We start from the raw sequence: 25,972 nt of genomic DNA on the forward strand, positions 1-25,972 counted from the left end.
CTAGGGGCGCCTGCGTGGCTCAGTCATTAAGCATCTGCCTTCGACTTAGGTCATGGTCCCGGGGTCCTGGGATCACATCGCGCTCCCTGCTCCGCGGGAAGCCTGCTTCTCCCTCTCCCTCTTGCTTGTGTTCCCTCTCTCGCTCTGTCTCTCTCTGTCAAATAAATAAAATCTTAAAAAAAAAAACTTAGAACTAGAAAATTCTGTGTTTATGTCTAGGATGTATCATTCTGATGATAAATAATTTTTATTTTTGCAACTTTAGGAACTCTATTTTAATAACCTCTCAAAACAAAAGAAACAAGTCATGGAGAAGAATGGGAATAACAGAAAGCTTCGGGTTTGCGTTGCTACTTGCAACCGTGCTGATTATTCTAAACTTGCCCCGATCATGTTTGGCATTAAAATGGAACCTGAGTTCTTTGAACTTGATGTGGTGGTACTTGGCTCTCACCTGATAGATGACTACGGGTAAGATGAAAGCAATTTCTTACGATATCCTTCATTGCAACATGGTGTACTAGAGAGAGCTTGGATCTTGTGGCCATGTGTACCTGTCTTCAAATCCCGGTTCTCCCTCTTAGTTTTTATATGGCCTTGGAGAAGTTGCATCTTCAGGTTCCTCGGTTATAAAATGGAGCGAAAACCTGTGGTGTAGTTACTGTGAAGAATGGAGGTAGTGATAGGAAGTGGCCATCGCAGTGTAGCTGCTTAATAGGTGCTTGATAAATGATAGCTATAAATATTTTTATTATTACTTGTTACATTCAGGAGAAATGCCACTTATATGTTGTGTGACTCTAATAATGTAACTTCCTGTAATATGTTTTGTGAGTTCTAATGGTACTGCTTTCTTAAAACTCGTATATAGATTGACAGCATATAAAGTAGTAGGTATGAAACAAGATTTTAAAAATCTAATTTACAAGATAATTTAGAATGTTATATTGCCATTGGTATTTATCTTGGTGTTTGTCATTAGGTTTGTTATTGATCACAGTCTAAATTTGAAAAATGAAAGTTGGGAAATCTTAGAGGGAACAGAATGTCTAAACCAAAGATGAACATTCATTTTGTTCTGGGTAATAAAGTGGCATTTAGTGCACTCTTGTGGCATAAAAACGTCATGCAGCTTCCAAAGGTGGTCAGTAATACCATATTATATATGAAAGAAGCTTGTGTTAAAGTAAAATTGCCTTTTCAGACTATTCTGTAAAAGCAAGGCAACAGCAACAACAAAAGCAAACAAAAACCTGCCTCTAAAAACCAGCTTTCTCTAAGAAAATACTTAAAGAGTAGAGGAGAAACTCATGTATAGCTCAAAAATCCATAGGTTTTAAAAATGTGAAATGAATTCTGGCTATCTAAGAAAATCCACTGGGTTTTCTTACATAGGACAAAGTAGAAGAAAAGTTTTGGGTAGAGCCTGAAATGAAGTGTAAGTGTGTTCTTTTGCTTCTTTGAGAAAAGTTTGTTGGGAAGATGAGTAGGACAGAGGCTCTCAAGGAAATTGTGTTGCGTTTTCCTGTCTGCCACAGTAAGTAAGAGTGGAAAGGCAGTATTTGTCTCGTGAGACTGCTAAATAGGACACTGGACTGGTACTTAATGGAAAAGTCATGTAAAGTACATTCAGACATAAGTTGGTTGCTTCTGGGAGAGGAACTGGATGACTGGGAGACAAAAGTGAGAAGGTAGCCTTTTCACTAGAGAACCTTTTGTATCTTAAATTTTAAACCGTGTGAATGTATTATCTGTATTTCAAAGACATTAAAACAGAAAAGTGAGCTACCCTCTATTTCAACTACTTGTATACTTTTAAAAAACCAGCATTTTTATACTCTTTAAGAACTGGGTGAAAAAGGAAATCAAATAAGTAACAGCAGACTAGTTAGAAATTCATTTGTTCATTTATTTCATATGAGTACATGATACAAAATATTAAAACATTTTAGAGTAGTTTTAGATCTACAGCAAATTGGAGTAGAAGGTACTGGGGTTACCCTGTATACCTCTCTGCCTCCACACATGCTTAGTATCCCCCATTATCAGTGTTAGCCCTCACCTCCAGGGGTACATTTCTTTACGTTACATTTTGAGAGAGAGAGCGTGTGCGTACACGCAAATGTGGGGAGGAGGGTAGAGGGAATCCTAAGCAGGCTCCACACCCAACGTGGAGCCCAATGCGGGGCTTGATCTCATGACCCCGAGATCATACCTGAGCTGAAATCAAGAGTCCGATGCTTAACCAGCTGAGCCACCCAGGCGCCCACCCAGGTGGTGTAAATTCTGTATGTTTGGACAAATGTATAATGACTTGTATCTACCATTGTAGTGTCAGAATTGTTTCACTGCCCTAAAAATGTGTTCTATAACTATCTCCATAGATTTTACCATCTCTGTAGATTTGCCTTTTCCAGAATGTCATGTAGTTGGAATCATATAGTATGTAGCCACTTCAGATTGGTTTCTTTCACTTAGTAATATGCATTTAAGTCTCCATGTTTCCATGTATTTCCATGGCTTGATAGCCCTTTTTAAAAATTTTTTTATAATTTATTTATTTGAGAGAGAGTAGGACAGAGAGAGAACAAGAGCAGGGGGGAGGAGCAGAGGGAGAGGCAGACTCCCTGCCGAGCAGGGGGTCCGGTGCGGGACTCGATCCCAGGACCCCGGGATCATGACCTGAGCCAAAGGTAGACGATTAACTGACTGAGCCACCCAGGCGCCCTTGATAGTCCTTTTTAGCACTGAATAATATTCCATTTTCTGGATTTACCATCGTTTACTTATTCATTCATCTACTCACGGGTATCTTAGTTACTTCCAAGTTCAGGCATTTATGAATAAAGCTGCTGCAAATACCCGTTTTTCAGTTTTGTGTGGACATAAGTTTTTAGCTCCTTTGGGAAATACCAAGGAGCCTGATTGCTGGCTTGTGTGGTAAGAATATGTTTAGTTTTATTTATTTATTTTTATTTTTATTTATTTGAGAGAGAAAGAGAGAGAGAGCACATGAGAGGGGAGAGGGTCAGAGGGAGAAGCAGACTCCCTGCTGAGCAGGGAGACCGATGCGGGACTCGATCCTGGGACTCCAGGATCATGACCTGAGCCGAAGGCAGCTGCTCAACCAACTGAGCCACCCAGGTGCCCATGTTTACTTTTATAAGAAACCACTGAACTGTCTTCCAAAATGGCTGTATCATTTTGTATTCATGCCATCAATGAGTGAGTGTACCTGTTACTCCACTGTGCTTATCAGCATTTGGTGATATCAGTGTTCTGATTTTGGCCATTCTAATAGGTGTGTAGCAGTATCTGTTTTAATTTGCATTTCCATGATGACATATGATGTGGAGCATCTTTTCATATGCTTATCTGCCAATTTTACATTATCTTTAGTGAGGTGTCTATTAAGGTCTTTAGTTCATTTTTTAAAAATATTTATTTATTTGAGAGAGAGAATGAGATAGAGTACATGAGAGGGGGGAGGGTCAGAGGGAGAAGCAGACTCCCTACTCATCAGGGAGCCCGATGCGGGACTCGATCCTGGGTCTTTAGTTCATTTTTAAGTCAGATTGTTTAAAAATTTTTAATAAAAAATATAAAAAGGGGTGCCTGGGTGGCTCAGTTAAGTGTCTGACTCTTAATTTTGGATTAGGCCATGATCTCAGGGTCATGAGATCGAGCCCCATGTCAGGGTCTGTGCTGGGCGTGGAGTCTGCTTGAGATTCTCCCTCTCCCTCTACACCCCCCCCCCATTGCGCACATGCAGGTGTGCACTCTTTTAAAAAAAAAAAATTGTTTTACTGCTGAAGTCTAAGCCCATGGACCAAACAAATTCTAAGGGAAATTTGAAAAATCTTTTGAACTGAATAATAAATATTACAGTATATCAAAATTTGTGGGTATAGATGAAGGAATGCTTGGAGGAAAAAACAGTTTGGTTGAAAAGGAGTTTAGAGGGGCGCCTAGGTGGCTGAGATGGTTAAGCATCTGCTTTCGGCTCAGGTAATGATCCCAGGGTCCTGGGATTGAGCCCCGCATCGGGCTTCCTGCTCAGCGGGGGGTCTGCTTCTCCCTCTCCCTCTACTGCTCCCCCTGCTTGTAATCTCTCACCCTTTCTGTCAAATAAATAAATCTTAAAAAAAAAAAAAAGAAAAGGAGTTTAGAGAGGCACCTGGGTGGGTCAGTCGGTTAAGTGTTTGGCGTTTGAGGTTGTCCTTGGGCTCAGGCAGCCCCACATTGGGCTTTCTGCTCAGTGGAGCCTGCTTCTCCCTCTCTGTGCCCGCTGCTTCCCCTGCTTGTGCTCACACTCTCTCTGTCAAATAAATAAATAAAATCTTAAAAAAGTTTAGTTAGTGTTTTCACTTTATTAAGAACAGGATGAGAAAACCCCTAAGTAAGTAGAAGGGAGGAAACGATGAAGAGTGGAAATCAATGAAACAAAAGTAGATTAAGCAATAGAGAATTATACTTAAAAATATTAAGTTGACAAATTCCTAACAGAGCCGAAGAAAAAGAGAACACATTACCAATATAAGATGGCAAAGAAGATATCACTACTGATCTGATAGCCATTAAAAGAATAAAAGAATGTTAGGCCAACAAAGTTGGCAATCAATTTATATAAACTGGACAAAATCCTTGAAAAAACACTGCTTACCAAAACAACACAGAGGGAATAGAAAATATCTATAGCCCTGTATCAAAGAAATTGAATTCATTATCAAACACTTCCTATAAAAATTTCCCATAAAAGCGATGTTGTCATTTATGAATTCTATCAAACATTTAAGCAAGAAATAACAATCTTTTTGTTTTTAATTCCTGTACAGTTAAAATACAGGATCATCTTAGTTTCAGGTGTACAATATAGTGATTCAACAATTCTTTACTCAGAGCTTGTTATGATAAGTATACCCTTTACTCCCCTATGACATATTCCTCCCCACCCTTAACCATCAGTTTGTTTTTTACAGTTAGGAGTCTGCTTCTTGGGGTGCCTGGGTGGCACAGTTGGTTAAGCTTCTCACTCTTGGATTTGGCTCAGATTGTGATCTCAGGGTTATGAGGTCGAGTCCTAGGTCGGGCTCCACACTCAGTGCAGAGTCTGTTTGAGTTTCTCTCTCCCTCTCCTGCTACCCCTCCCCTGATTCTCTCAAATAAATCTTAAAGTCTACTTTTTGGTTTGTCTCTCTTTTTTTCCCTTTGTCTGGAAATAACACCAATCTTACATAGACTTTTTTAGAAAATAGAGGAGCAGGGAATTTTCCCAGATTGTTATAAGAAGTCAGCATAATCTTGGGGCGCCTGGGTGGCTCAGTCGGTTAAGCATCTGCCGTTGGCTCAGGTCATGGTCGCAGGGTCCTGGGATCAAGCCCCATGTTGGGCTCCCTGTTCAGCAGGGAGTCTGCTTCTCCCTCTACCCCTCCCCCCACTCGTGCTTGCTCTTGCTCTCAAATAAAATCTTAAAAAGTCAGCATAATCTTTTTTTTTTTTTTAAAGTCTTTATTTGTTTGACAGAGAGAGACACAGCGAGAGAAGGAACACAAGCAAGGAGAGTGAGAGAGGGAGAAGCAAGCTTCCTGCTGAGCAGGGAGCCCGATGCAGGGCTCGAACCCAGGACCCTGAGGTCATGACCTGAGCTGAAGGCAGACGCTTAAAGACTGAGCCACCCAGGAGCCCCTAAAAGTCAGCATAATCTTGATAATAAAACCTGACAGGGCGCCTGGGTGGCTCAGTTGGTTAAGTCTCTGCCTTCGGCTCAGGTCATGATCCTGGAGTCCTGGGATTGAGTCCCGCATCGGGCTCCCTGCTCAGCGGGGAGTCTGCTTCTCCCTCTGACCCTCTTCCCTCTCGTGCTCTCTATCTCTCATTCTCTCTCTCAAATAAATAAATACGAAATAAAAAAAAATAAAAAGTCATTTAAAAAAAAAACCTGACATTGTAAGAAAAAAAATTCGGACCAGTATCCCTTATGAACATAGACAGAAAATTAAAAAAAAAATTAAATCACATCCAGCAATATAAAAAACAGATAATACATCATAACCAAGTGGGTTGGTCTCAGGAAAATCAAGATAGATATAACATTTGAAAATCAGTGTTACTCACACATTAACAATAAAGGGGAAGCACATATGATCATCTCAACAGATGTCAAAAAAAGCATTTGACAAAATTAGTTATAAAAAAAAAAAAACAACTTAGCTGACTTTGAATAGAAGGGAAATTCCACAACCTGATAAAGGCCATCGGTGGGAAAACCTATAGCTAACATAAAAGTAAGCTTCCCCCTGAGGTAGAGAACAAGGTAAGGATTTTTGCTTTCACCACTTCTCTTCAACTTGTGCTGGACATAACAGCCAGTGCAATAAAGTGAGAAATAGACAAAAAGACATAAAGATTGTCTTTGTTTAGAGACAACATGATAGTTTTATAGGAAAATTCCAAGGAATCTATAAGATAAGACTACTGCAACATCCATATGATGTAAAATGATGTATGTAAAGAATCTTTCATGATCTGGGAAAATATATGAAATGGATTAAATAGATTATACAATTGTGTTCTCAACCATGTTAAAATGTACATAAAGTGGCTAGGAAAAAAAATGATTTACATTGGTATTGCTGAGTGGTAGGTTTAGGGACAATAATTTTATATTTTCCAATTAAAAATATAAAAATTACAGAATTACATTATATATGTTCTAAATATATATATATTTAGGGGAAAAAATCCGTATCTTTTAAAATTATTCATAATAGGAAACCTTGAGGCATTGAGAATTGCTGCTGTTATTGAAGCATGAAACAGATTTGAAATTGCGTTTCATGGCCAAATTTTTTTAATTACAAAAAAATTATTTGAGAGTGAGTGCAGGGGGAGGGGCAGAGAGAGAGGGATCAGACTCCCTGCTGAGCGCAGAGCCAGACTCCCAGGACTCCTAGATCTTGAATTGAGCCGAAACCAAGAGTTGGCCACTTAACTGGTTGAGCCACCCAGGCACCCCTCATAGCCAATTTAATGCTGTAAAATCTACATCTACATCCCATTCAGAATTATGGTGCATTAATCGTACAGTACAAATTCAGAAGATAATTTCCATCATTCAGAAATTTATAGTATAGTGCCATGTCAGGTATCCTAATTTCCTTTTTTTTTGTATTAAAAACACTTTGCTTTTAGAAGTAACTTTTTTTATTAGGTAGCATATTTCTTTTTTAAAAATGTATAAAAAGAGAAAATAAGTCAACCACCAAAAACTTTGGTCTCTGTTTTAATAAAAAAAAAATTCTCCGTCGGGTGTTTCTCTATCCAGGTATTGACCAGGGCACTAGTGAGACTTTGCAGGTGCTGAATGTGGTACATCTTGATCTGGGCGGTGGCCACGGGGGTATTCATGTAAAATAAGCGATCTGTACACTTATGATCTGTGCTTTTCAGTTTTTGTGTGTAAGTTATACTTCAGTTTGTCTATTTTAACAAGTAGATTTTAGAAAATATTTCTCCCTTCAGGGTTGATGTTAGATTGCTTTTTTCATATGTTTTTATGGCCCTGTGTTGAAGAACATTTCTCTCATATCTTTCTCTTCTGCTCTAGGAACACATACCGCATGATTGAACAAGATGACTTTGACATTAACACCAGGCTACACACAATTGTTAGAGGGGAAGATGAGGCAGCCATGGTGGAATCAGTGGGCTTGGCCCTAGTGAAGCTACCAGATGTCCTTAATCGCTTGAAGCCCGATATCATGATTGTTCATGGAGACAGGTTTGATGCCCTGGCTCTGGCTACATCTGCTGCCTTGATGAATATCCGAATCCTTCATATTGAAGGTGGGGAAGTCAGTGGGACCATTGATGATTCTATCAGACATGCCATAACAAAGCTGGCTCATTATCATGTATGCTGCACCCGAAGTGCAGAGCAACACCTGATATCCATGTGTGAGGACCATGACCGCATCCTTCTGGCGGGCTGCCCTTCCTATGACAAGCTTCTCTCTGCCAAGAACAAAGACTACATGAGCATCATTCGGATGTGGTTAGGTATGTATCAAACTTTATTCAGTCTAATGGTTGTTTTTGTCCTCTTGGGTATGTTTAAGGTTTTTTTTTTTTTTAGAAACTGTTGTAGGTAGAATATTCCATTAGAATTCGGAAGGCTAAAGTTTTCGTTCATAGATCTCACCCTATGGTATGACTTCACCTCTCTGAGACTCACCTTTTCTGTGGAATAGTCTTAATGGATTGAATTTTTTTTAAATCTGTGCTATAATTTGGGGCACCTGGGGTGGCTCAGTCGTTAAGCATCTGCCTTCAGCTCGGGTCAATGATCCCTGAAGTCCTGGGATGGAGCCCTGCATCGGGCTCCCTGCTCCGCGGGAAGCCTGCTTCTCTCTCTCTCCCACTCCCTCTGCTTGTGTTCCTGCTTTCACTATATCTCTCTGTCGACTAAATAAATAAAATCTTAAAAAAAAATCTGTGCTATAATTTATAGAATGGAATGCTTTTAATCCATTAAATATGCTGTGGGTAAATAGTTACAAGGACAGATCCTGATAATAACAACAAGGAGGAAAAACAGGCTACAAAATTATATGTATAATAGGATGCCATTTTAATTAAAACTATAACATAATGGAAATTTTAGGAAGTATGTATACCAAATCATTCATAATGTTTATTTCTGGTTAGTAGAGTTGTGGGTGTTTTGGTTTTTGGTTTCCTGTATTTTGTTTTTTGGGGAATGAAAAAACTTTTTTTTTAAAGACTTATTTATTTGACAGAGAGAGGGGTTGGTGGTGGGAGAGGGGCAAAGGGTAGAGGGAGACAGAGAATCCCAAGTCGACTCCATGCTGAGCACAGAGCACGACTTAGGGCTTGATCCCATGACCCTGAGAGCACGACCTGAGCTGAAACCAAGAGTTGGATACTTAACTGACTGTGCCACCCAGGTGCCCCTGAAAAAACTATTTTTAATTTTAATGTCTTTCATATGAGATTGTTGGAATACTCAGATAATGTTGAAAGCAGTAAGCTGTAAGTACTTATTAACATAAGGGATTGTGGTGATTATCATTAAAGCAAAAGTCATAGTTGTACCGTTAAGATTATCTCTGTAAATAGCCTTAAGTTCTGAAATCTTCACTGATCAATGATCTAGCTTCCTGGAAATTATCTTTTTTGAATAAGAGGCAAAGGAAAGTTTTATAAACAGAATGTCAATTGCTTAATTTATAGTGAGTGTACTATCTAAAGGGCAAATCAAGACCAATCTTAGACATTTGGGACTCTGCTTTTTTAAGAGGTAGATCTATAGTATAATGAAATTAATGAATAGAAAATTGATTTAATGTGGGGCACCTGGGTGGCTCGGTCGGTTAAGCCCCTGACTCTTGATCGCAGCTTAGGTCTTGATCTCAGGGTCAGGAGTTCAAGCCCTGTGTTGGGCTCCACACTGGGTGTGGAGCCTACTTAAAAAAAATTGATTTAGTGATTGTATGTATATTTCTAGCAAGTGGGGGGAGGGGCAGAGGGAGAGAATCTTCAAGCAGACTCCCTGCTGGGTGCAGAGCCCACCATGGGTCTCGATCCCCAAACCCATGAGATCATGACCCAGAGACAAAACCAAGAGCTCAACTGATTGAGCCACCCAGGTGCCCTGTGATTGTGTATATTTTTAATTTAGATCACATTAGAACAGGAAAGGAATAGGGCTTTCCTACTAATGAGTTAATCCAATCTATGTATTTCTTACCGTTGGACAGATATTAGTTATCAAGGAGCCTGTCTAGATAATGCCAATGGAATAAATTCTGTCTTTTCAGGCTCTCCTTTTTGTATGCTTTTTTTTTTTAGATTTTATTTATTTGAGAGAGAGATGAGCCAGGGGAGGGCCAGAGGACCACTGAGCAGAGAGCCCAGTGTGGGACTCGATCCCAGGACCCTGGGATCATGACCTGAGCCGAAGGCAGATGCTTAACCGACTGAGCCACCCCGGCACCCCTCCCTTTTGCATGTTTCTAAGTGTACACTCTTGCATTCTGATTATACTGTTTGCTCTAGATGGATTCTGAAAAACTTAGTATTTCTGAAAAAATGTAACGAATAGCAAATAACCCTTATAAAGCAAAATGTGGCAAGATTGTACTTGTGGGGCTTAAGGTTCTATTTGGAACCATTTCAGCAGTTTTTTTATGAAAAGAAGGATGACAAAATAGGAAGGCAATGAGTCTAAGCCACCCACCCCTGCCAGTATGTTTTGTGCAAAACCTGTAACTGCTTCTCCACCTGCAACTTCGTCATCAGAACATGAATTAATAACAGTCATAGTAAAAATAGTAGCAAAGTTAAAAAGATTTGGGGCACCTGGGTGGCCCTGTTAGTTAAGCTTCTGACTCTTGATTTCAGGGTCATGAGGTTGGGCCCTGCGTCTGGCTCTGTGCTGGGCATGGAGTCTGCTTAAGATTCTCTTCTCGTTCTCCTTCTGCCCCTCCCCTTCCTTCTCTAAAAAAAAAAAAAAAGGTTAAAAAGACTTGTTAAATTCCTAATAAAGAAATGCCACAGTAAATAGAGAACTTTACAACATGAAACAAAATGATGATACCTTAATGGAAAGGGTTGTGTAGAAGGGCTGAGTGAGACAAAGCAGAGTGATGTCAGAAGTTGCACATTGAGGAGCAAGAGGTTGCGTGTTTAGTCTCTTCCTTCCAGTTCCCACCAATGAGAAAATGCAGTAGCCAAGAGACATAAACCGTAGAAGGTGGGAGGGTGTCTCTAGGAAGGTAATGGCCCTACGCACTACGGGGAAATAGCCATTACTGCTACTTTTTGGTCTCTTATTTATGTTAGCTATGCATTAAAGTAATCTTGAGCTTCATCAGTTCATTAATATTGTTGATAATTCATTAGAAACACTGGTTAGAAATCGGGAAGATTTACATTTTTCTAATGCTTTGCAGTATTTTGAATTTTAAAGCACCAGATTCTTGTGACTACTGTTGAAAGTTATATATTTTTGTTTGTGGTAGCAAGCGCCTTTGTCAAATGTTAACTTTGCTAGGTTCCTGGACTTGTTCCTGTGAGTTCTTACTGTTTGATCCTGTATTCAGATACTCTGCCTGGAATGTGGCAAACTGTTTTTTCCTTAGAATTTTTAAGCACAGACTTTGGGTCTTGCTTTTTAGAATTTGCTTCTTCCTCTTTAAGATTCTTAACTAATGAAGCAGTGTGGTTTGATTTTTCTTTAAACAGGTGATGATGTAAAATCTAAAGATTACATTGTTGCACTACAGCACCCTGTGACCACTGACATTAAGCATTCCATAAAAATGTTTGAATTAACATTGGATGCGCTTATCTCATTTAACAAGCGGACCCTAGTTCTGTTTCCAAACATTGATGCAGGTAATTGAAAATGAAGTTATGCCACCTACTTTTCCGATTTGCTGTTTCTATTATGTCTTCTTTTGACTGCCCCTCCTGTCTTGCTTTTATCATTGAAGCCATTGTAGTCTGAAATGCATTCCAATTGTCAGGGGATCACCAAATTTGTAGTAGATGGAAGTTCGTGATGTTTTTGCCGAGTTTAGTAGAAACTGAAAAGGAAAGAAATACTACAAAAAATTTCTCCAGTCTCCACTGTAGTTCCAAATTTAGTCTCTTCCCTCCAGTTTCTACCAATGAGAAAATGCAGCAGCTAAAAGACATTAACCTTGGAAGGTTGAAGGGTGTCTCTAGAAAAGTAATGATCCTAGTGAGTGCAGTAAAATAGCCACCGTTATTTCTTGTTCTCTTACTTATTTATATTAGCTATACCTTAGTTTTGAGCATAGGCAGTTGAGATCTGGAGTCCCCAGCCGGTTCATCCTGAAGCCTGACCTGGTTGACCACCTACTGGTGAAAGGTACTGTAGGCTTTGGTGCTGGTGAGACCTTAAGCAGGTTAATGGGAAGATGAGATATAAATGAGAAATGCAGAGCAGGACCTGACACTGCAGAATTTTCAATTACTGGTTTAGCTGATACCACTCATTGCTGAGCTTTTAGGCATTTTTTGATGAAGGAGGCAGGACCCTTCCCTGCAATACCAAGATGTCACCATCTTACTCTGAAAGTATCCCTCTCTTAGTGTCTCTTGAATGATCTTTTCTGTTAGGGGAAACACTGTAGGATGTTAGTTGGAAAAAAAGAAATTAAGAACCCCCAACCCAGGTTTCATCCAGGTAATGTACCAGTATCTCAAAAACCTTTATATTGATTCTTCTAATCCTTTCAATTTTCTAAACATTTGGTAATGTAATTATATGTCTCTCATTCAGTATTCATTGTCAGCGATACTGTTTGTTATATACTTTCCTGATTGTATACACTTTAGAATTAGAGATATTTTTCCCCTAGGAAAATAAAGGGTCCCAGGAATACCTAAATCATGTCTGCTACTCACTTCTCCTCCTCACAGGGTTTTTGATAAAATATACATAAGGAACAATAGGGAAATAATCGTGGCATCTCTTTATCATTATGTAGTATAGGGCCCAATTCCCCAATGTAGGAGAACAGACGTAGTGTTTAAGCCTAAACCAGAGAAAGCCTTCACTGAGCCCAGATCTGAATCTTGGAGTAGTACCATCTTCTGGTGTACCAAATACTGCAGTAATTATAGTCAGTGACCGGCATGCTCTGGCAGGACTGGGCATAGAGAGAGGTGGTCAGGCCTGCTGTAAAGAGTTACACCCTGAGTCTGTTACTTACCTCACCACATAGAGAATGTTAAAAAGAGAGAAAACACACGCATGTCCAGCTTCTCTTAAGTCAGTAGCTCCTGCCCACTGGTGAACACAGTGTGGTAACATGGTGTGGTCTCTGGTCCCTGTCTTGTCTAACCAATCTCGGTAGCAACCTTGTATCCTTCTAGATGGTAGCTAGGAAAGGGTGAGTAAAGAGGCAAGCTGAGAGGCATTAAATATTGCCTCCCCCATACATGTTTAACATTTAAAAAAATCAGGCATTTGAAATAAAATGTCAGCTACAGTATCAGAATCTACATGTATTTTCTTGGAGCTTTGTCCATGTAAGTGGGAGTGCTATCCAGTTGAGCTGTTGTTAGGATAAATATGAGCATAGCTGAGGCAGAGGCTCTCTGATCAGCTTGGTGTGTGGAGCCTGAGACCTTTCAGTTTAGGAACTCCCAGCTTAAGAGAGAGAGTGCTGGCCTGTCTTGAACCTCTTAATTGCTGTTTAAGGTAGAGCTTTTATTGGGGCATCAATAAAAGGTATTTCCTTTGCTGAATGCTGTTTGAAACGTCCCAAATACTGCTGTTTAAAGTTCCTAGATGAGTTGAAGCAGAGAGCTGACCAGACATTTTAGATAGTCATCATTCCTGAAAAGATCAGTAATTAAAATTACTGTCTCCCTAATAACCATCGTGAATTTTTATAGGGTGATTTCTTTAGGTGGGGCTTTACTTGCCAGTGGAAATGGTTTATCTCATAAACCATTTATCTCATAAGCCATTTAACAGGTGGTTCTTTTCATTTTCACAGGGAGCAAAGAAATGGTTCGAGTGATGCGGAAGAAGGGCATTGAGCATCATCCCAATTTCCGTGCAGTTAAACATGTCCCATTTGACCAGTTCATACAGTTGGTTGCCCACGCTGGTTGTATGATTGGGAACAGCAGCTGTGGAGTACGAGAGGTTGGAGCTTTTGGAACACCTGTGATCAATCTAGGAACACGTCAGATTGGAAGAGAAACAGGTATTTACCTCAGTTTGTGTCTCACTTGACTAGAAATCTGTGTGGAATCAGTGGCTCCTGCCCACTGGTGAGCCATTGTGGCCGCTGTCCTGCTGCCTGACCAGTCAGATTGGCAGCTTTGCCTCCCCTGGTGGCCAGTACCTAGGAGAGTATGAGGGGAGAGGCATGAAACATGGGCTCCCCCTTATACATCTGTGACCTTTTTTTCATCCTGTATTTGAATTATTACAAGGTTTGCATGATTGGTGCTGTAATGCATTTTTATGAACGAGTGAGAGAAGGAAGTTAATGACCAGTTGTCGCCTAAAATCTGTAAATAGCAGAGTGATTTTTGTTTTTCTTAGGGCTCTACTTAATATTTTTATTGTCTTTGTAAATGTCAGAGCTAAGATTTTCTTAGCTGATTATGGTCTTTGATGGCTGTGTTTAAGATAGAATGATTGTGTTATAAGCATATGAATGCTCGTCTTCCATTTGTGGGTACAGTAGAGTGCCTTTAGTACTTTAGAGCATGGAAATTCTAAATAAGATGCCCCCTTAATAACTAAAGTATAAGAAGGATTATTATTAATGAATTCACTAGCTGAGCTAGATCTTGTTATTAATATTAGTCCAAGTTCTAATAGTATCCATACAAATACATTTCTGTAGCTAATGGAAAAATGTATATACTTTGTGGACAAAGAACTGGAATAGAATCAAAGAGGTTAGTTCCAGCTCTGCTCTTTCTGTGTTCATAATTGCTACCCTAATTTTCTGTTACCTTTAGGTCTTCCTTCTCTTTCATTCCCAACATATTACTTTGTTCCCCACTTCACAGAGAAAATACAAACCATTGAATTGAAATTCTCTCAACTTCATTCATTAAGAAAATATTTAATAAGCACCTACTATGTGTAGGCACTGGGATTTGGCAGTAAACTATACTAACCAGGGCTGAGCTCTCATGTAGCTTTATTCTAGTGGGAGGGGAGATGGATGATAGACCAAAAAAAAAGAAGAAAAAGAAAAGTATCAGATGTTCTGTGTGCTGTGCAGGCTGTAACACAAGGTAATATGATGGGATACATTAGATGGCATAAGGGAAGGCCTCACTGAGCAGATGACACTTCAGCCGAGACCTGAGTGACAGTGAATCTGCTATGTGAGAATCAGGGAGAAGCAGAGGGAACAGCCAGCGCGAAGACCCTAAGCTGGGAACAAGCCTGACGTATCTGAGAAACAGAAGAGCCAGTGTAGCTGTAAGGTAGTGGGCAAGAGGGAGAGTGATACAAGATGATGTAAGAGAAGGAGGCAGACCTTTGTAAGCCAGGGTAAATAATCTGGGATTTTTTTCTAAGTATCATGGCAAGCCATTTTTATGGGAGGAGGACACCATGTGACTTGGATTTTGGAAAGACCACTCTGCTGCTTTATGGAGAGTGGAATGTGGTGGGACAGGAGTGGAAGCAGGGAGACCAATTAAGAGGTTATTTCAGGTCCTATGAGAGATGGTACTGGCTTAGAGTACCTGGTAATAACAGAGATGGACAAAGGTTAGATTGGGGGTTTGTTAGAGTACTTGCTGCTGCTTGGATGTGAGCAGTGAAAGGAAGAAACTTTTAGATTTTTGGTTGGAGCAATGGGGGTACTCTTTCCTGACATGGGGGAAGCTGCAGGAGGAAAACATTTGGGAGGGGTGGAATTAAGAGTTCTCTAATGGCCGTGTTAAATTTGAGGTGCCTGTTAGATTTCAAAGTGGACATGGCAAGCAAGCAGCTAGATAGTTCTAGGAGAGTCAGAGTTGGAGATAGAAATTTGAGAGCGATTGGTGGTATGTGGATGGTGTTTAGTTAAGATATCAGTTCATTTGCTGTAACAGAGAGACCCAAAATAATAGTGCCTAAGTAAGTTAGATTTTCTTTGTTTCTCATTGGTATAGCTCCATGGTCATCAGAGAATTAGCCTCTGTCTGTCTTCTTGATAGATGCTCCACCTCTTGCTGTCAAGTCCACATTTTAGCCATTGGGAAGGAAGAGAGGAAAGGTATCCCTCCTTTTAAAAGCACAGCCCCCTCAAAAGTTGCAAATATTTCTTCACATATCCTATCAGAATATAGTCACAGGGTCACATCTAGCTGTAGGGGAAGCTGAAGAATGTAGTCTTTAGCTGGATTATCGGATACCCAGCTAAAAATTCTGATACTAGTACAGAGAAGGGCTATGGAGGATAATGGTGCACTCTGCCAGAGATGTCATTTAAAATGAAGGGACTACATGAGATTGCCCAGGGGTGACATGTAAATAGGGAAGAGAATGGAGCCTAGGACCAACCGTTGGAGCCCTTCAGCATTTAGAGTTCTGGTCAGGAGGAAGGGGCCGGCAAGGAAAGACTGAAAAGAAACTGCCAGTGGGGTCAGAGGAAACCCAGGAGGGTGATAGCATTAAAGCCCAGGAAAGAAAGTGTTTTGAATAGACAGTGCTGAACGCTGCCGAGAGTTTAAGGACGATTCGAAAAGACAATTGAACGCTGGATTTGGAACGGGTCTTCTGTTGTCAAAGGCGGTCTTGTATATTCCGTCAGCACACTTAGATAAACACCTGCCCATCCATCCTTTCCTTCTTACCTGTTTACTTTGGAGGCTGTGGCATCTCTCTGTCCTGCCCACCTCTCAGCCTTCTACCCACGTTCTAGATCCCCACCCTTCCTACCTTCTCCGGGACCTCAGGGGCATCCTTTTTCTGCCATGAATCTTCAGCCTCCTCATCATTGAAACATGCCTCGGCCTCTCACATCTTAGAAATAATGACCCCACACCTCTCTCTAGCTACCGCTCTTCTGCTCTTCTCTTCTTAGCCAGCGCTATTGAAAAATGTGGCCATTTTCACTGTATTGACTTCATCGCATTGGTCAGAAAATACATGGAGACAAAGTGACTGAACAGCTGACAGGCTTATTGACTGACTGACCAACCTCACTTGAGCAGCTGATGAACAGCCGGCTGAGTAGATAATGGAAAGAACGGACACACTAGACAGCTGGGGAGCAGGGGAGGGTTCGCAGGTGCTAGATTCATGCATGTCATTTATTTCAGTAAATCAACAAGAACTTGATTTTTTTTTTTTTTTAAGATTATTTATTTATTGGGCGCCTGGGTGGCTCAGTTGGTTGGGCGACTGCCTTCAGCTCGGGTCATGATCCCGGAGTCCTGGGATCGAGTCCCGCATCGGGCTCCCTGCTCAGCGGGGAGTCTGCTTCTCCCTCTGACCCTCCCCCCTCTCATGCTTTCTCTCTCTCTCTCAAATAAATAAATAAATAAAATCTTTAAATTCTGTTAAAAAAGAGTATTTATTTATTTATTTGACAGCAAGAGAAGGGAACACAAGCAGGGGGAGTGGGAGAGGGAGGAGCAGGCTTCTCACGGAGCAGGGAGCCTGATGCTGGCTCCATCCCAGGAGCCTGGGATCATGATCTGAGCCGAAGGCAGACACTTAACAACTGAGCCACCCAGGCGCCCCAACAAGAACTTGATTGATTCTCTTTGGGAATAAAGGACCCTAGTGTTCTTAAGTATTTGATACATGGAAATCTTGCTGAGAGTGCTTTAAAAGGTATAAAGGAGAGAAGTTGATGCTGCTCTAATAGAAGACTCATTTGAAGTCCTCTGGGTTTCAGGGTTAATTTTGAGCACAACACAGCACATTGCTAATTTCTTTATTCTTTGGACATTTCCACCTCCAAATCAATGTAATGTGTCACTGGGTTCACCTAGGGGAGAATGTCCTTCATGTCCGGGATGCTGATACCCAAGACAAAATACTGCAAGCATTGCACCTTCAGTTTGGTAAACAATACCCTTGGTGAGTATATATACCCTTTTTAGTGATTTCAAAGGGGAGCTGCCTCGGGTACCATTTTTAAGCTGTGACCATTCTTCAGTCATTTTAACAGTTTTCATTCTACATCCCTAGGGGTCCCCTAGCTGCTAGTGAGACAGGACTTGCTAATATAACCCCTTGTTATTCTACCAGGGGTTCAAATGGAGGATAACTTCTTTTATTTGTCTCAGTTAATTAATATAGCACTTCTGTCAGGAAATACATCTTTAGCCTACTTTGACTTTTTGTAAATATTAGAAAATAACTGATTTTCTTTAAAAATAGTCTAGTTCAGCATTGTAATTTAGACTGTTCTCCTATTTCAAATTAATGATATTTTCCTATATTTGAATGTTTGAAATGTTTGAGTTCTGAAAATAACTATTTTTCCCCATGAATGTAAAGATTAAAAAAGCAACAAGTACATACATTTGTTTTCCCAAACTATGCTATATTCTGAAATTGGCTTAACAAAGATAATTTGTCTTTGATGATAGAGGCATTTGCTAATGGTATCTGAGGCTGAAAATAGCTGTATTTCAATCAGCAGTAGAATTAGACCTTCCGTTAGTAATGTGCATGTACTTAACTGTGTTGCTGGAGATATCAGATGTTGTTATTTTAAAATGAAGAAGCACAACTTTATTACCTGAAGTCTCGGTTCCTATTTTACCATGTCCTACATATCATTTAACATGTATGAGGGAAGCATTTAATTTGAGTTTTTTGATATTGCAGTTCAAAGATCTATGGGGATGGAAATGCTGTTCCGAGGATTTTGAAGTTTCTTAAATCTATTGATCTTCAGGAGCCATTACAAAAGAAATTCTGCTTTCCTCCTGTGAAGGAGAATATCTCTCAAGATATTGACCATATTCTTGAAACTCTAAGTGCCTTGGCTGTTGATCTCGGTGGGACAAACCTCCGAGTTGCAATAGTCAGCATGAAGGTAAAATAATTCCTAAGTCTTAACTTCATATCTCATATAAATAATAGATTTTTTTTTTTAAGTATGGTTGGAAGGTAGGACTAGAAACATACATTAGAGCTTGTAATCATTTGCCTACAGTATTGACTTTTGGATCCATTACAGTGTTTGCCTGTTTTACTAAGCATTAACATTTCAAAGAAGTAAAATTCTCTGGGAATCCAAGTTAGTAGACTTGAGTTGACAGTGGAAGACCCCTTACACACCAGAGAGGGCTCTTGCCATCCAGGAGACCTGGAATTCTATACTTGGTAAAGCATGGAGCATGCTGATTACTGTCCCTACCCAGAGGAGGGTATCAGCAAATGGTGAAGGGAATTGCATCTTCTCTAGATAGAACATGATTTTAGTTGAGTACAGCATACCTTCAATCCCTTAACCAAGACACCAACACAGTGTTGACAGAAACTGAGAGCCTTCGTAAAAACATAAATTGTTTCATGTTAAAATGATCTCTGATGACTTAAGAATAAACCTACCAGAAAAACCTTTTTTTTTTTTTTAAGATTTTATTTATTTATTTATTTGACAGAGACACAGCAAGAGAGGGAACATAAGCAGGGGGAGTGGGAGAGGGAGAAGCAGGCTCTCTGCTGAGCAGGGAGCCCGATGCGGGGCTTGATCCCAAGACCCTGGGATCGTGACCTGAGCCAAAGGCAGACGCTTAACAACTGAGCCACCCAGGCGCCCCCCCCGTACCAGAAAAACCTTTGTTTGAAATGTAGTATATAAAATTTTAGGAGTCCATGAGAAATGGCAAGGATTTAAAAAATAAAGTTGTTTAGGTCAAATAAAACAAAGCAAAACAAAACATAATTTTCTCAAAAGAAGCCAATGGTCTCCTTTGTAAATACTCTTTAAAAAGCATTAAGACGGGTGCCAGGGTGGCTCAGTTGGTTAAGTGACTGCCTTCGGCTCAGGTCATGATTCTGGAGTCCTGGGATTGAGTCCCACATCGGGCTCCCTGCTCAGCAGGGAGTCTGCTTCTCCCTCTGACCCTCTTCCCTCTCATGCTCTCTCTCTCTCATTCTCTCTCTCTCAAATAAATAAATAAAATCTTTAAAAAGAAAAAAAGCATTAAGAGATTTTCTTAACCTAAAGATGGTCTTTCTGTATCACTAGCCAGAACCCTTTGTAGTGGTTAAATTCTAGAAACATTCCTGTTAAAATCAAGAAGAAAAGAAAGATGTTTTCTGCAACATTGCACATAATTCTGGAAGTTAGGAAGGGAAGAAAAGCAAGGAACAAACAGCACAAGTGGAGATTGTGCACAGAGTAAAACAAAAAATATTGTAGACAATATGAATGAATAAGCTTGTAGAATTAATAAGACACCTGAGTAAAATGGTTAGATGTTAGGATAAATATATAAATATCAGTGACTTCCTACTTACATGAAATTTTAGGCAAAGATTTTTGAGTTTTCCTGTAAATGAATGTTTGTTAGCCTGACTGCACATTAGCATTACCTGGAAGCTTTTAAAAATATATAGATACCTGGCTCCCACCCCAAAACTAAATTGAATTTCTGGGCGGCATCAATATTTATTCAAAGCCCAGGTGATTCTGCTGTACAGTGAACGTCTGAGAAGCACAACTTTAGGTTTGCTTTGTTTGTTTGTTTGTTTAGTTTAAGTAGGCTCCAAACCCAGCATGGAGCCCCAGTGTGGAGCTCAAACTCAACGACTGTGAGAGTAAGACCCGAGCCGAGATCAAGAGTTGGACCTTTAACCAACTGAGCCACGCAGGTGCCGCTAGGTTTATTTTTAATGACAGGCATTAGTGACAGCTCTAACCCTTGTAAATGGATAAAATCCGTTAGTAACAAAAGAATGGAAAAAGAACCTATTCAGAACAACAACCAGAAAAATTGTAAGAATCATCTAAACCAAAAAACTGTGTAACCTATATAAAGAAAACTATAAAACTTTAGCATATAAGATAAAGGCTTGAAAAATGTCCTGGATGGGAGTGCTGAATATTGTTAAAATGTCAGCACTTTCCAGATGGAATTATAAGTTTAACATAATTCTAGTCCACATTTTAATGGAATTTTTTTTTTAAAGATTTTATTTATTTATTCATGAGAGACAGAGAGATAGAGGCAGAGGGAGAAGCAGGTTCCCAACGAGCAGGGAGCCTGATGTGGGACTCGATCCCAGGATCCTGGGATCATGACCTGAGCCGAAGGCAGACGCTTTACTATCTGAGCCACCCAGGCGCCCTTTAATGGAATTTTTTAAAAGTTTAACAACACTGTTCTGAAATTTACTCAAAATAATGCACAAATGAGAAGAGCAAAGAAAATTTTTAAAAAATTTAGGAGAGACTCTCTTTGACTAGTATTAAAACATATCATAAAGCGCAGTAATTTATTTTTTTCAGGGGGCAGCAAAGTTTATTGAGCGATAGCAATGTGATAGTACAAAGCTCCCGAAGAGGAAGGGGACCCGAGAGGGTTGCCCACAAAGCGTGGTAATTTAAATATCATGGAACCGTGCTATTATTGGCTTCCGTTACAGGAGGTGATTAAAGGTTCACCTCCTTAGGATATTTATTTAGTTGCCTTAGTTTTTAAGCAAGGAAATTTTGTCAGCCTGAAAGAATAAACTATGACCTTCTCATGAAGATTGAGATTAGCCAGCATTCACTTGGTGCTGGAAGAGGGCCCGTGGTTTGCTGTGGAGGTGTCACTGCTTCAGGACGGCTTCCCAGGAGACGGCTTGGGCGTATCTTAGGGCTGGCCTGTACCAGAGTGGCTCCCTCCCGAGCACTCATCTAAATCTACAGGACTCTCTGTCCTTTGGCAAAGTCTGATTTAGCATGAAAAAGGTCTGAAGATTCACAGGATGCTCCTTAGGTACCATCAATGAGATAGGGTTTGTTTTTTTTCTCTTTTAGGGTGAAATTGTTAAGAAGTATACTCAGTTCATTCCTAAAACCTATGAAGAGAGGATTAATTTAATCCTACAGATGTGTGTAGAAGCTGCAGCAGAAGCTGTAAAACTGAACTGCAGAATTTTGGGAGTAGGTGAGATTGTGAATTGCATATTCAAGAAATGTTCATTTTGATATACAGAGTTTACTGAGTTCTGATGCATGACTGACCATCAGGTCACTGCCCTGTGTATGTGGCTCCAGGTCCTGTCTGTGGACCCCAAGCATGGGGACTTTCTGGAACACCAGTAATCATTATCATTGGTGGGGAGCTACAGATTTAGCTCAGAATTGCCTGACATTTCCTTGCAGTCTTTGGTAATATTTGTCTTAGGAGATCTTGGGTGAATTAATTTGTGTTTGAAACCCAGGAAGTTGGCACACTTTTCTAAGATGGCTTATGAGCATTATTTTCCTTATGTGTGTGGTGGAGCTCAGGTATTTCTACGGGTGGCCGTGTAAATCCTCGGGAAGGAATTGTGCTGCACTCAACCAAACTGATTCAAGAATGGAACTCCGTGGACCTCAGGACCCCCCTCTCTGACACCTTGCATCTCCCCGTGTGGGTGGACAATGATGGCAATTGTGCTGCCCTGGCGGAAAGGAAATTTGGCCAAGGAAAGGGCCTGGAAAACTTTGTGACACTTATCACAGGCACAGGTGAGAGAAGTAAGGGAAGGTGGCTCCGGGAGCTAGAATGTGTGTCGGGGCATGCCCTCAGCATCAGCCAGGCAGCTTGTAAGTCTGCTTTAGTCTTCACTTCCTGCTTGAGTAGAGCCAGAAGGTGAGGCCCATGTGAGTGCATAGGGCCTTCCTAGGCTTTCCTGAGCATGTGCCCTGCCCTGGGCATGCATGTGGACCTCTGACTCCCAGGAACTTGTCAGAGCTATTCAAAGCCTTTACTCCCCAAAGCTACTCATTCCCAGCTTCTCCCAGTCTTTTTGATTAGTATAATATTTGCCCCAACTATCAGCTGTTGTCCTGGACAGTGGAGACTAATAAATATATTTTTCCTTTAAATGTCTTTGACAAACACCCCCTGGGTAGCCCCCTCAAGTTCTGAGGTAGGTGGCATAACAAGCTCTTTGAGGTGGGAGCTGCCAGGTAGGTCAAAACAAACCACCACAGTTTTTTGAAAATAGGCTTGCTCCCTCCAGTACTGCCATCTTTGCTGAGAATGTGGGCTGGTTCAAGGCCACCAAGCGGGGAGGGGGTGGTGGGACCAGAAAATGCCAGAAAGCTCTCATTAAAATTCAGCTGGTTTTTTTTTTTTTTTTTTTTTGATTAAGCATTCCCCGGGATGTTACAAACTTGTTAGTTTCCAGAGCTCCAAAAAAATTGGTTCTGACAGTTTTTGCCCGTTTATTCATTGCTTTAGTGAAGGGGTGGACTTTTGGAGTTGCCTACTCTGCCATTTTTGCTGATGTCCTAGTTTGTTTTTGGAATGAGGAAACAGACTCCGCTAGTAGGTGGTTGAGCCACCGTTTGATCCCAGATAGGTCTAACCTCAAAACTTGTGTGCTCTTAAACTCTACATGACGCTACCTCCTCTGGAAGCTCAGGCCCTTCTTCTCTTAGTCTCAGACACAGTTTTAGCAAGCTTGGAGATCATTTCCTAGATTTCCTGTCAGAGCGGATAGTTTGCAAATTAGAGGGGTAGAGTTGAAGAGTAGGTGCCACAGGAAGTAACTGATGGCAGGGTAAGTCTAAAAAGCAGAGCCTTCTCAGGCTTTCCTCCTTAATGACTCCTAAACACCACAAAACAAGAGTCATTGATACTCATAATCCCTGAGTCACAGATTTTTAGACACGGTGGCATTAAGAAGAGGCTACATCGTATTTTGTACACTCTGTTTAAGAAAGAGGGTGGTATATGATATATTTTGGAAAGATGGTCTTCCCTTGAGTTTCCCCTACACCAGAGCCCAGGATGAGGACTTAGGTTATTTTATGTCGGAGGTGTTTCTGAGAAGCAAGAGTGAAGGTGTGAGAAGAGTAGAAACAGAGTAGGTGGAAAGCCATTATCCAAGTTGCCTTGAAGGCAGTGGGGGCTGAAATCTACCAGAACCTCCCAAGAAGTCTGCAGACCATCCAGAATTGTCCACTGGAATCTGCTGGCTCTTGCCATGCTTGGTTGAGGATGTCCTGTGCTCTCAAGGATGACGAGGCTCTTACTTTAGTGTTGGAGATGGCCTCAGGAGACACGCCATGTGAGCTTGAGGTGGTATACTGTCATCACACAGTGAGTCCGAGCCTGTGTGGATCTGTTCCCCACAGCCGTGGTTGAAATCACAGCCAAGTAGATGCAACACAGGGTTGCAACATTAGGGTTAAGGTTAGGGATCTGCTTGAAATATTTCCCTCCAAAATGCTTCCAAGGTAAAGTGTCGGTACTTAGTAAGTTACAGCTACTTAGGAAAGAAGGCATCATAAAGAACCTCACATTCCAGAGCTTTGCTAAACAGACGAGGAGTTGCTATATCACAGCTTCCTGTTTCAGTTGAAGAGCCACCTCAGTGATTGTTCTCTCACTGTAGGAATTGGTGGGGGCATCATCCATCAGCACGAGCTGATCCACGGAAGCTCCTTCTGTGCTGCAGAACTTGGCCATCTTGTTGTGTCTCTGGATGGGCCTGATTGTTCCTGTGGAAGTCATGGATGTATTGAAGCATACGCCTCTGGAATGGCCTTGCAGAGGGAAGCAAAAAAGCTACATGATGGTTGGTTTCTTTCGCCTGAGGAATTAAATAGCTATATGGTAGACAAGTATTTCAAAGTAGATATTCCAAAAAGAGCTGGACACTGAAGCCAGAACTTTTACCCTTCTCACTTCCTGGTGGAAAGGCGGGGCTTCCTTATACCAAAGCTCCAAAATCCCCTTAGTCCTGACCCATATTAACACTTCCCAGTGGTGGGGATGGACAAGGGTCTTGAGCCCCAGGATAGCAGGGAAGATTTGATTGTTGTTTCCTCAGCCCCTCGCTGAAGGAGTAAATGGATTAACATATTACAGCTGTGAACTCTGAGTCTATTTGAATTCAAGCTATTTCTGGACATGTTATAAAAGGATGGTTTCTAGTCTAATGCAAGAGGGAGTCATTTACTGTCATTATAATACAGTGTCAAGTGCCTTGAGACTGATGGCCAGGGGATGTAGATGCATATGACACCAGAGTTCCCTCCCTGCCCTCTTCATGCAGGGAGGGGAGTTTTAGGGTGCTGTCTGGGGGTTGAGAGAGGGTAAATAGAATTAGCAGGGCAAGTTGGGATGAGCCCGGGATGCTTTCAAGCCTGGGAAACAGTCCTGTGGGTGCATAAAGGGCAGGGTAGGGTTGAGCGTAGCAAGAGGTAGGCCAAGACCAGCACCTAATGGAGAAGCCATTGAGAACTTCTGGGGGAAAAACATGGTCAGGTCTGAATTTTAGACTCTTCACTAAACAGTAACTTTTTGTTTTCTGGGAGAAAAATAGGAGTCGAATGGAGTAGCTTTGAACGGTACAGTTCTAGGGTGACTTCGGTTTTCTCGTCGGAGCTGGCTGCGGTGGAAAGGGATGTGGGGGTGGGGGGTCCCGCCTGCGGGACGTGGGCTGGAGATGTGCAGGCGGCAGCTGGCTACGGGGGTCTGGCGCTCAGGAGAGAGTACTGGGCTAGAGGGTGGGGATTTGGGAATCATCAGTGCTGAGTTGCCAGTTAAACCCCTGAATGAGGTTTGGAGTGAGGCAAGAGTCAGGGGTGGAATCCTGCAAAACAGCATTTAACGGGCAGAAAGGAAAACCAGGAAAGGGTAAAGTCACAGAAGCCAGAGGGAGAGTGTCTCAAGGAGTCACACTGGGAATGTCAAGTGCTGTTTATGAGTAAGAGAAAATCAGAAGAGCTCATTGGCTTTGGCCATGAGGACATCATTTGAAACCCTGAAAACTTTGTTTTTCAACTTCTTTTTTATCATTAGCCTCCCTTAGGGGCCTGTTTGGACATTTTTTCCCTAATCATCGCTTCCACACATGATACTTCACAATCACAGATCTACTGTTTATCTATTTGTGTTTATGTACTATTTGTATAAAAAGAGTAAGCTTTTTTTTTTTTTTTTTGCCTCAAGAACAGTTTTTGTCTCCCTGGGGGCAAATGCGTGTCTTAAGAAAGAGCGCATTCAGATAGCGGGAGCAGAAGCCTCACTACTCTGAGTAGGAGGGAAGAAGTGCTTTGTCTCAGGGAGACTGAGCATCTGCCGGTGGAAAGTGCGGATGGAAGCGTCGGTTGAGAATGCAGACGAGAAGGGGCAGCTGAGCGCCCGCTGTAGGGCCCCTGAGGAGATGCAAGTCTGGGTAGAGGGCCTGAGAGGGAGAGGAGGAGTGAAGGTGTGCAAATACAGACGTGTTTTGAGGCGCGGACAGGAAAGTAAGGGAACCCCTGCCTCGTGG

At 41.3% G+C, this 25,972-nt stretch overlaps 1 protein-coding gene across 8 annotated transcripts in view; it reads left to right on the forward strand.

The window, feature by feature from the left end:
* Positions 1-25,972, forward strand: part of GNE (glucosamine (UDP-N-acetyl)-2-epimerase/N-acetylmannosamine kinase) — a 48,275-nt gene that overhangs the window by 16,407 nt on the left and 5,896 nt on the right. For 5 of the 8 annotated variants that reach the window (XR_003204629.2, XM_073881343.1, XM_025853006.2 and 2 more), the window contains exons 2-10: positions 266-471; positions 7,607-8,058; positions 11,266-11,418; positions 13,557-13,769; positions 17,521-17,608; positions 18,365-18,575; positions 21,516-21,645; positions 21,990-22,211; positions 24,089-24,271. Coding sequence is in view for 7 of the 8 variants with exons in the window: in XM_073881343.1 (XP_073737444.1) it covers positions 266-471; positions 7,607-8,058; positions 11,266-11,418; positions 13,557-13,769; positions 17,521-17,608; positions 18,365-18,575; positions 21,516-21,645; positions 21,990-22,211; positions 24,089-24,271 (1,858 nt within the window). In the remaining variant the exon portion in view is untranslated. The remainder of the gene's footprint in view (positions 1-265; positions 472-7,606; positions 8,059-11,265; positions 11,419-13,556; positions 13,770-17,520; positions 17,609-18,364; positions 18,576-21,515; positions 21,646-21,989; positions 22,212-24,088; positions 24,272-25,972) is intronic. The other 3 variants (XM_073881348.1, XM_025853007.2, XM_073881346.1) reach the window with 2 other exon arrangements.

Source organism: Callorhinus ursinus, unplaced genomic scaffold (assembly GCF_003265705.2).
Source record: "Callorhinus ursinus isolate GAN/ISIS: 27379988/994484 unplaced genomic scaffold, GSC_fseal_2.0 scaffold42, whole genome shotgun sequence".
Classification (NCBI taxonomy): domain Eukaryota; kingdom Metazoa; phylum Chordata; class Mammalia; order Carnivora; family Otariidae; genus Callorhinus; species Callorhinus ursinus.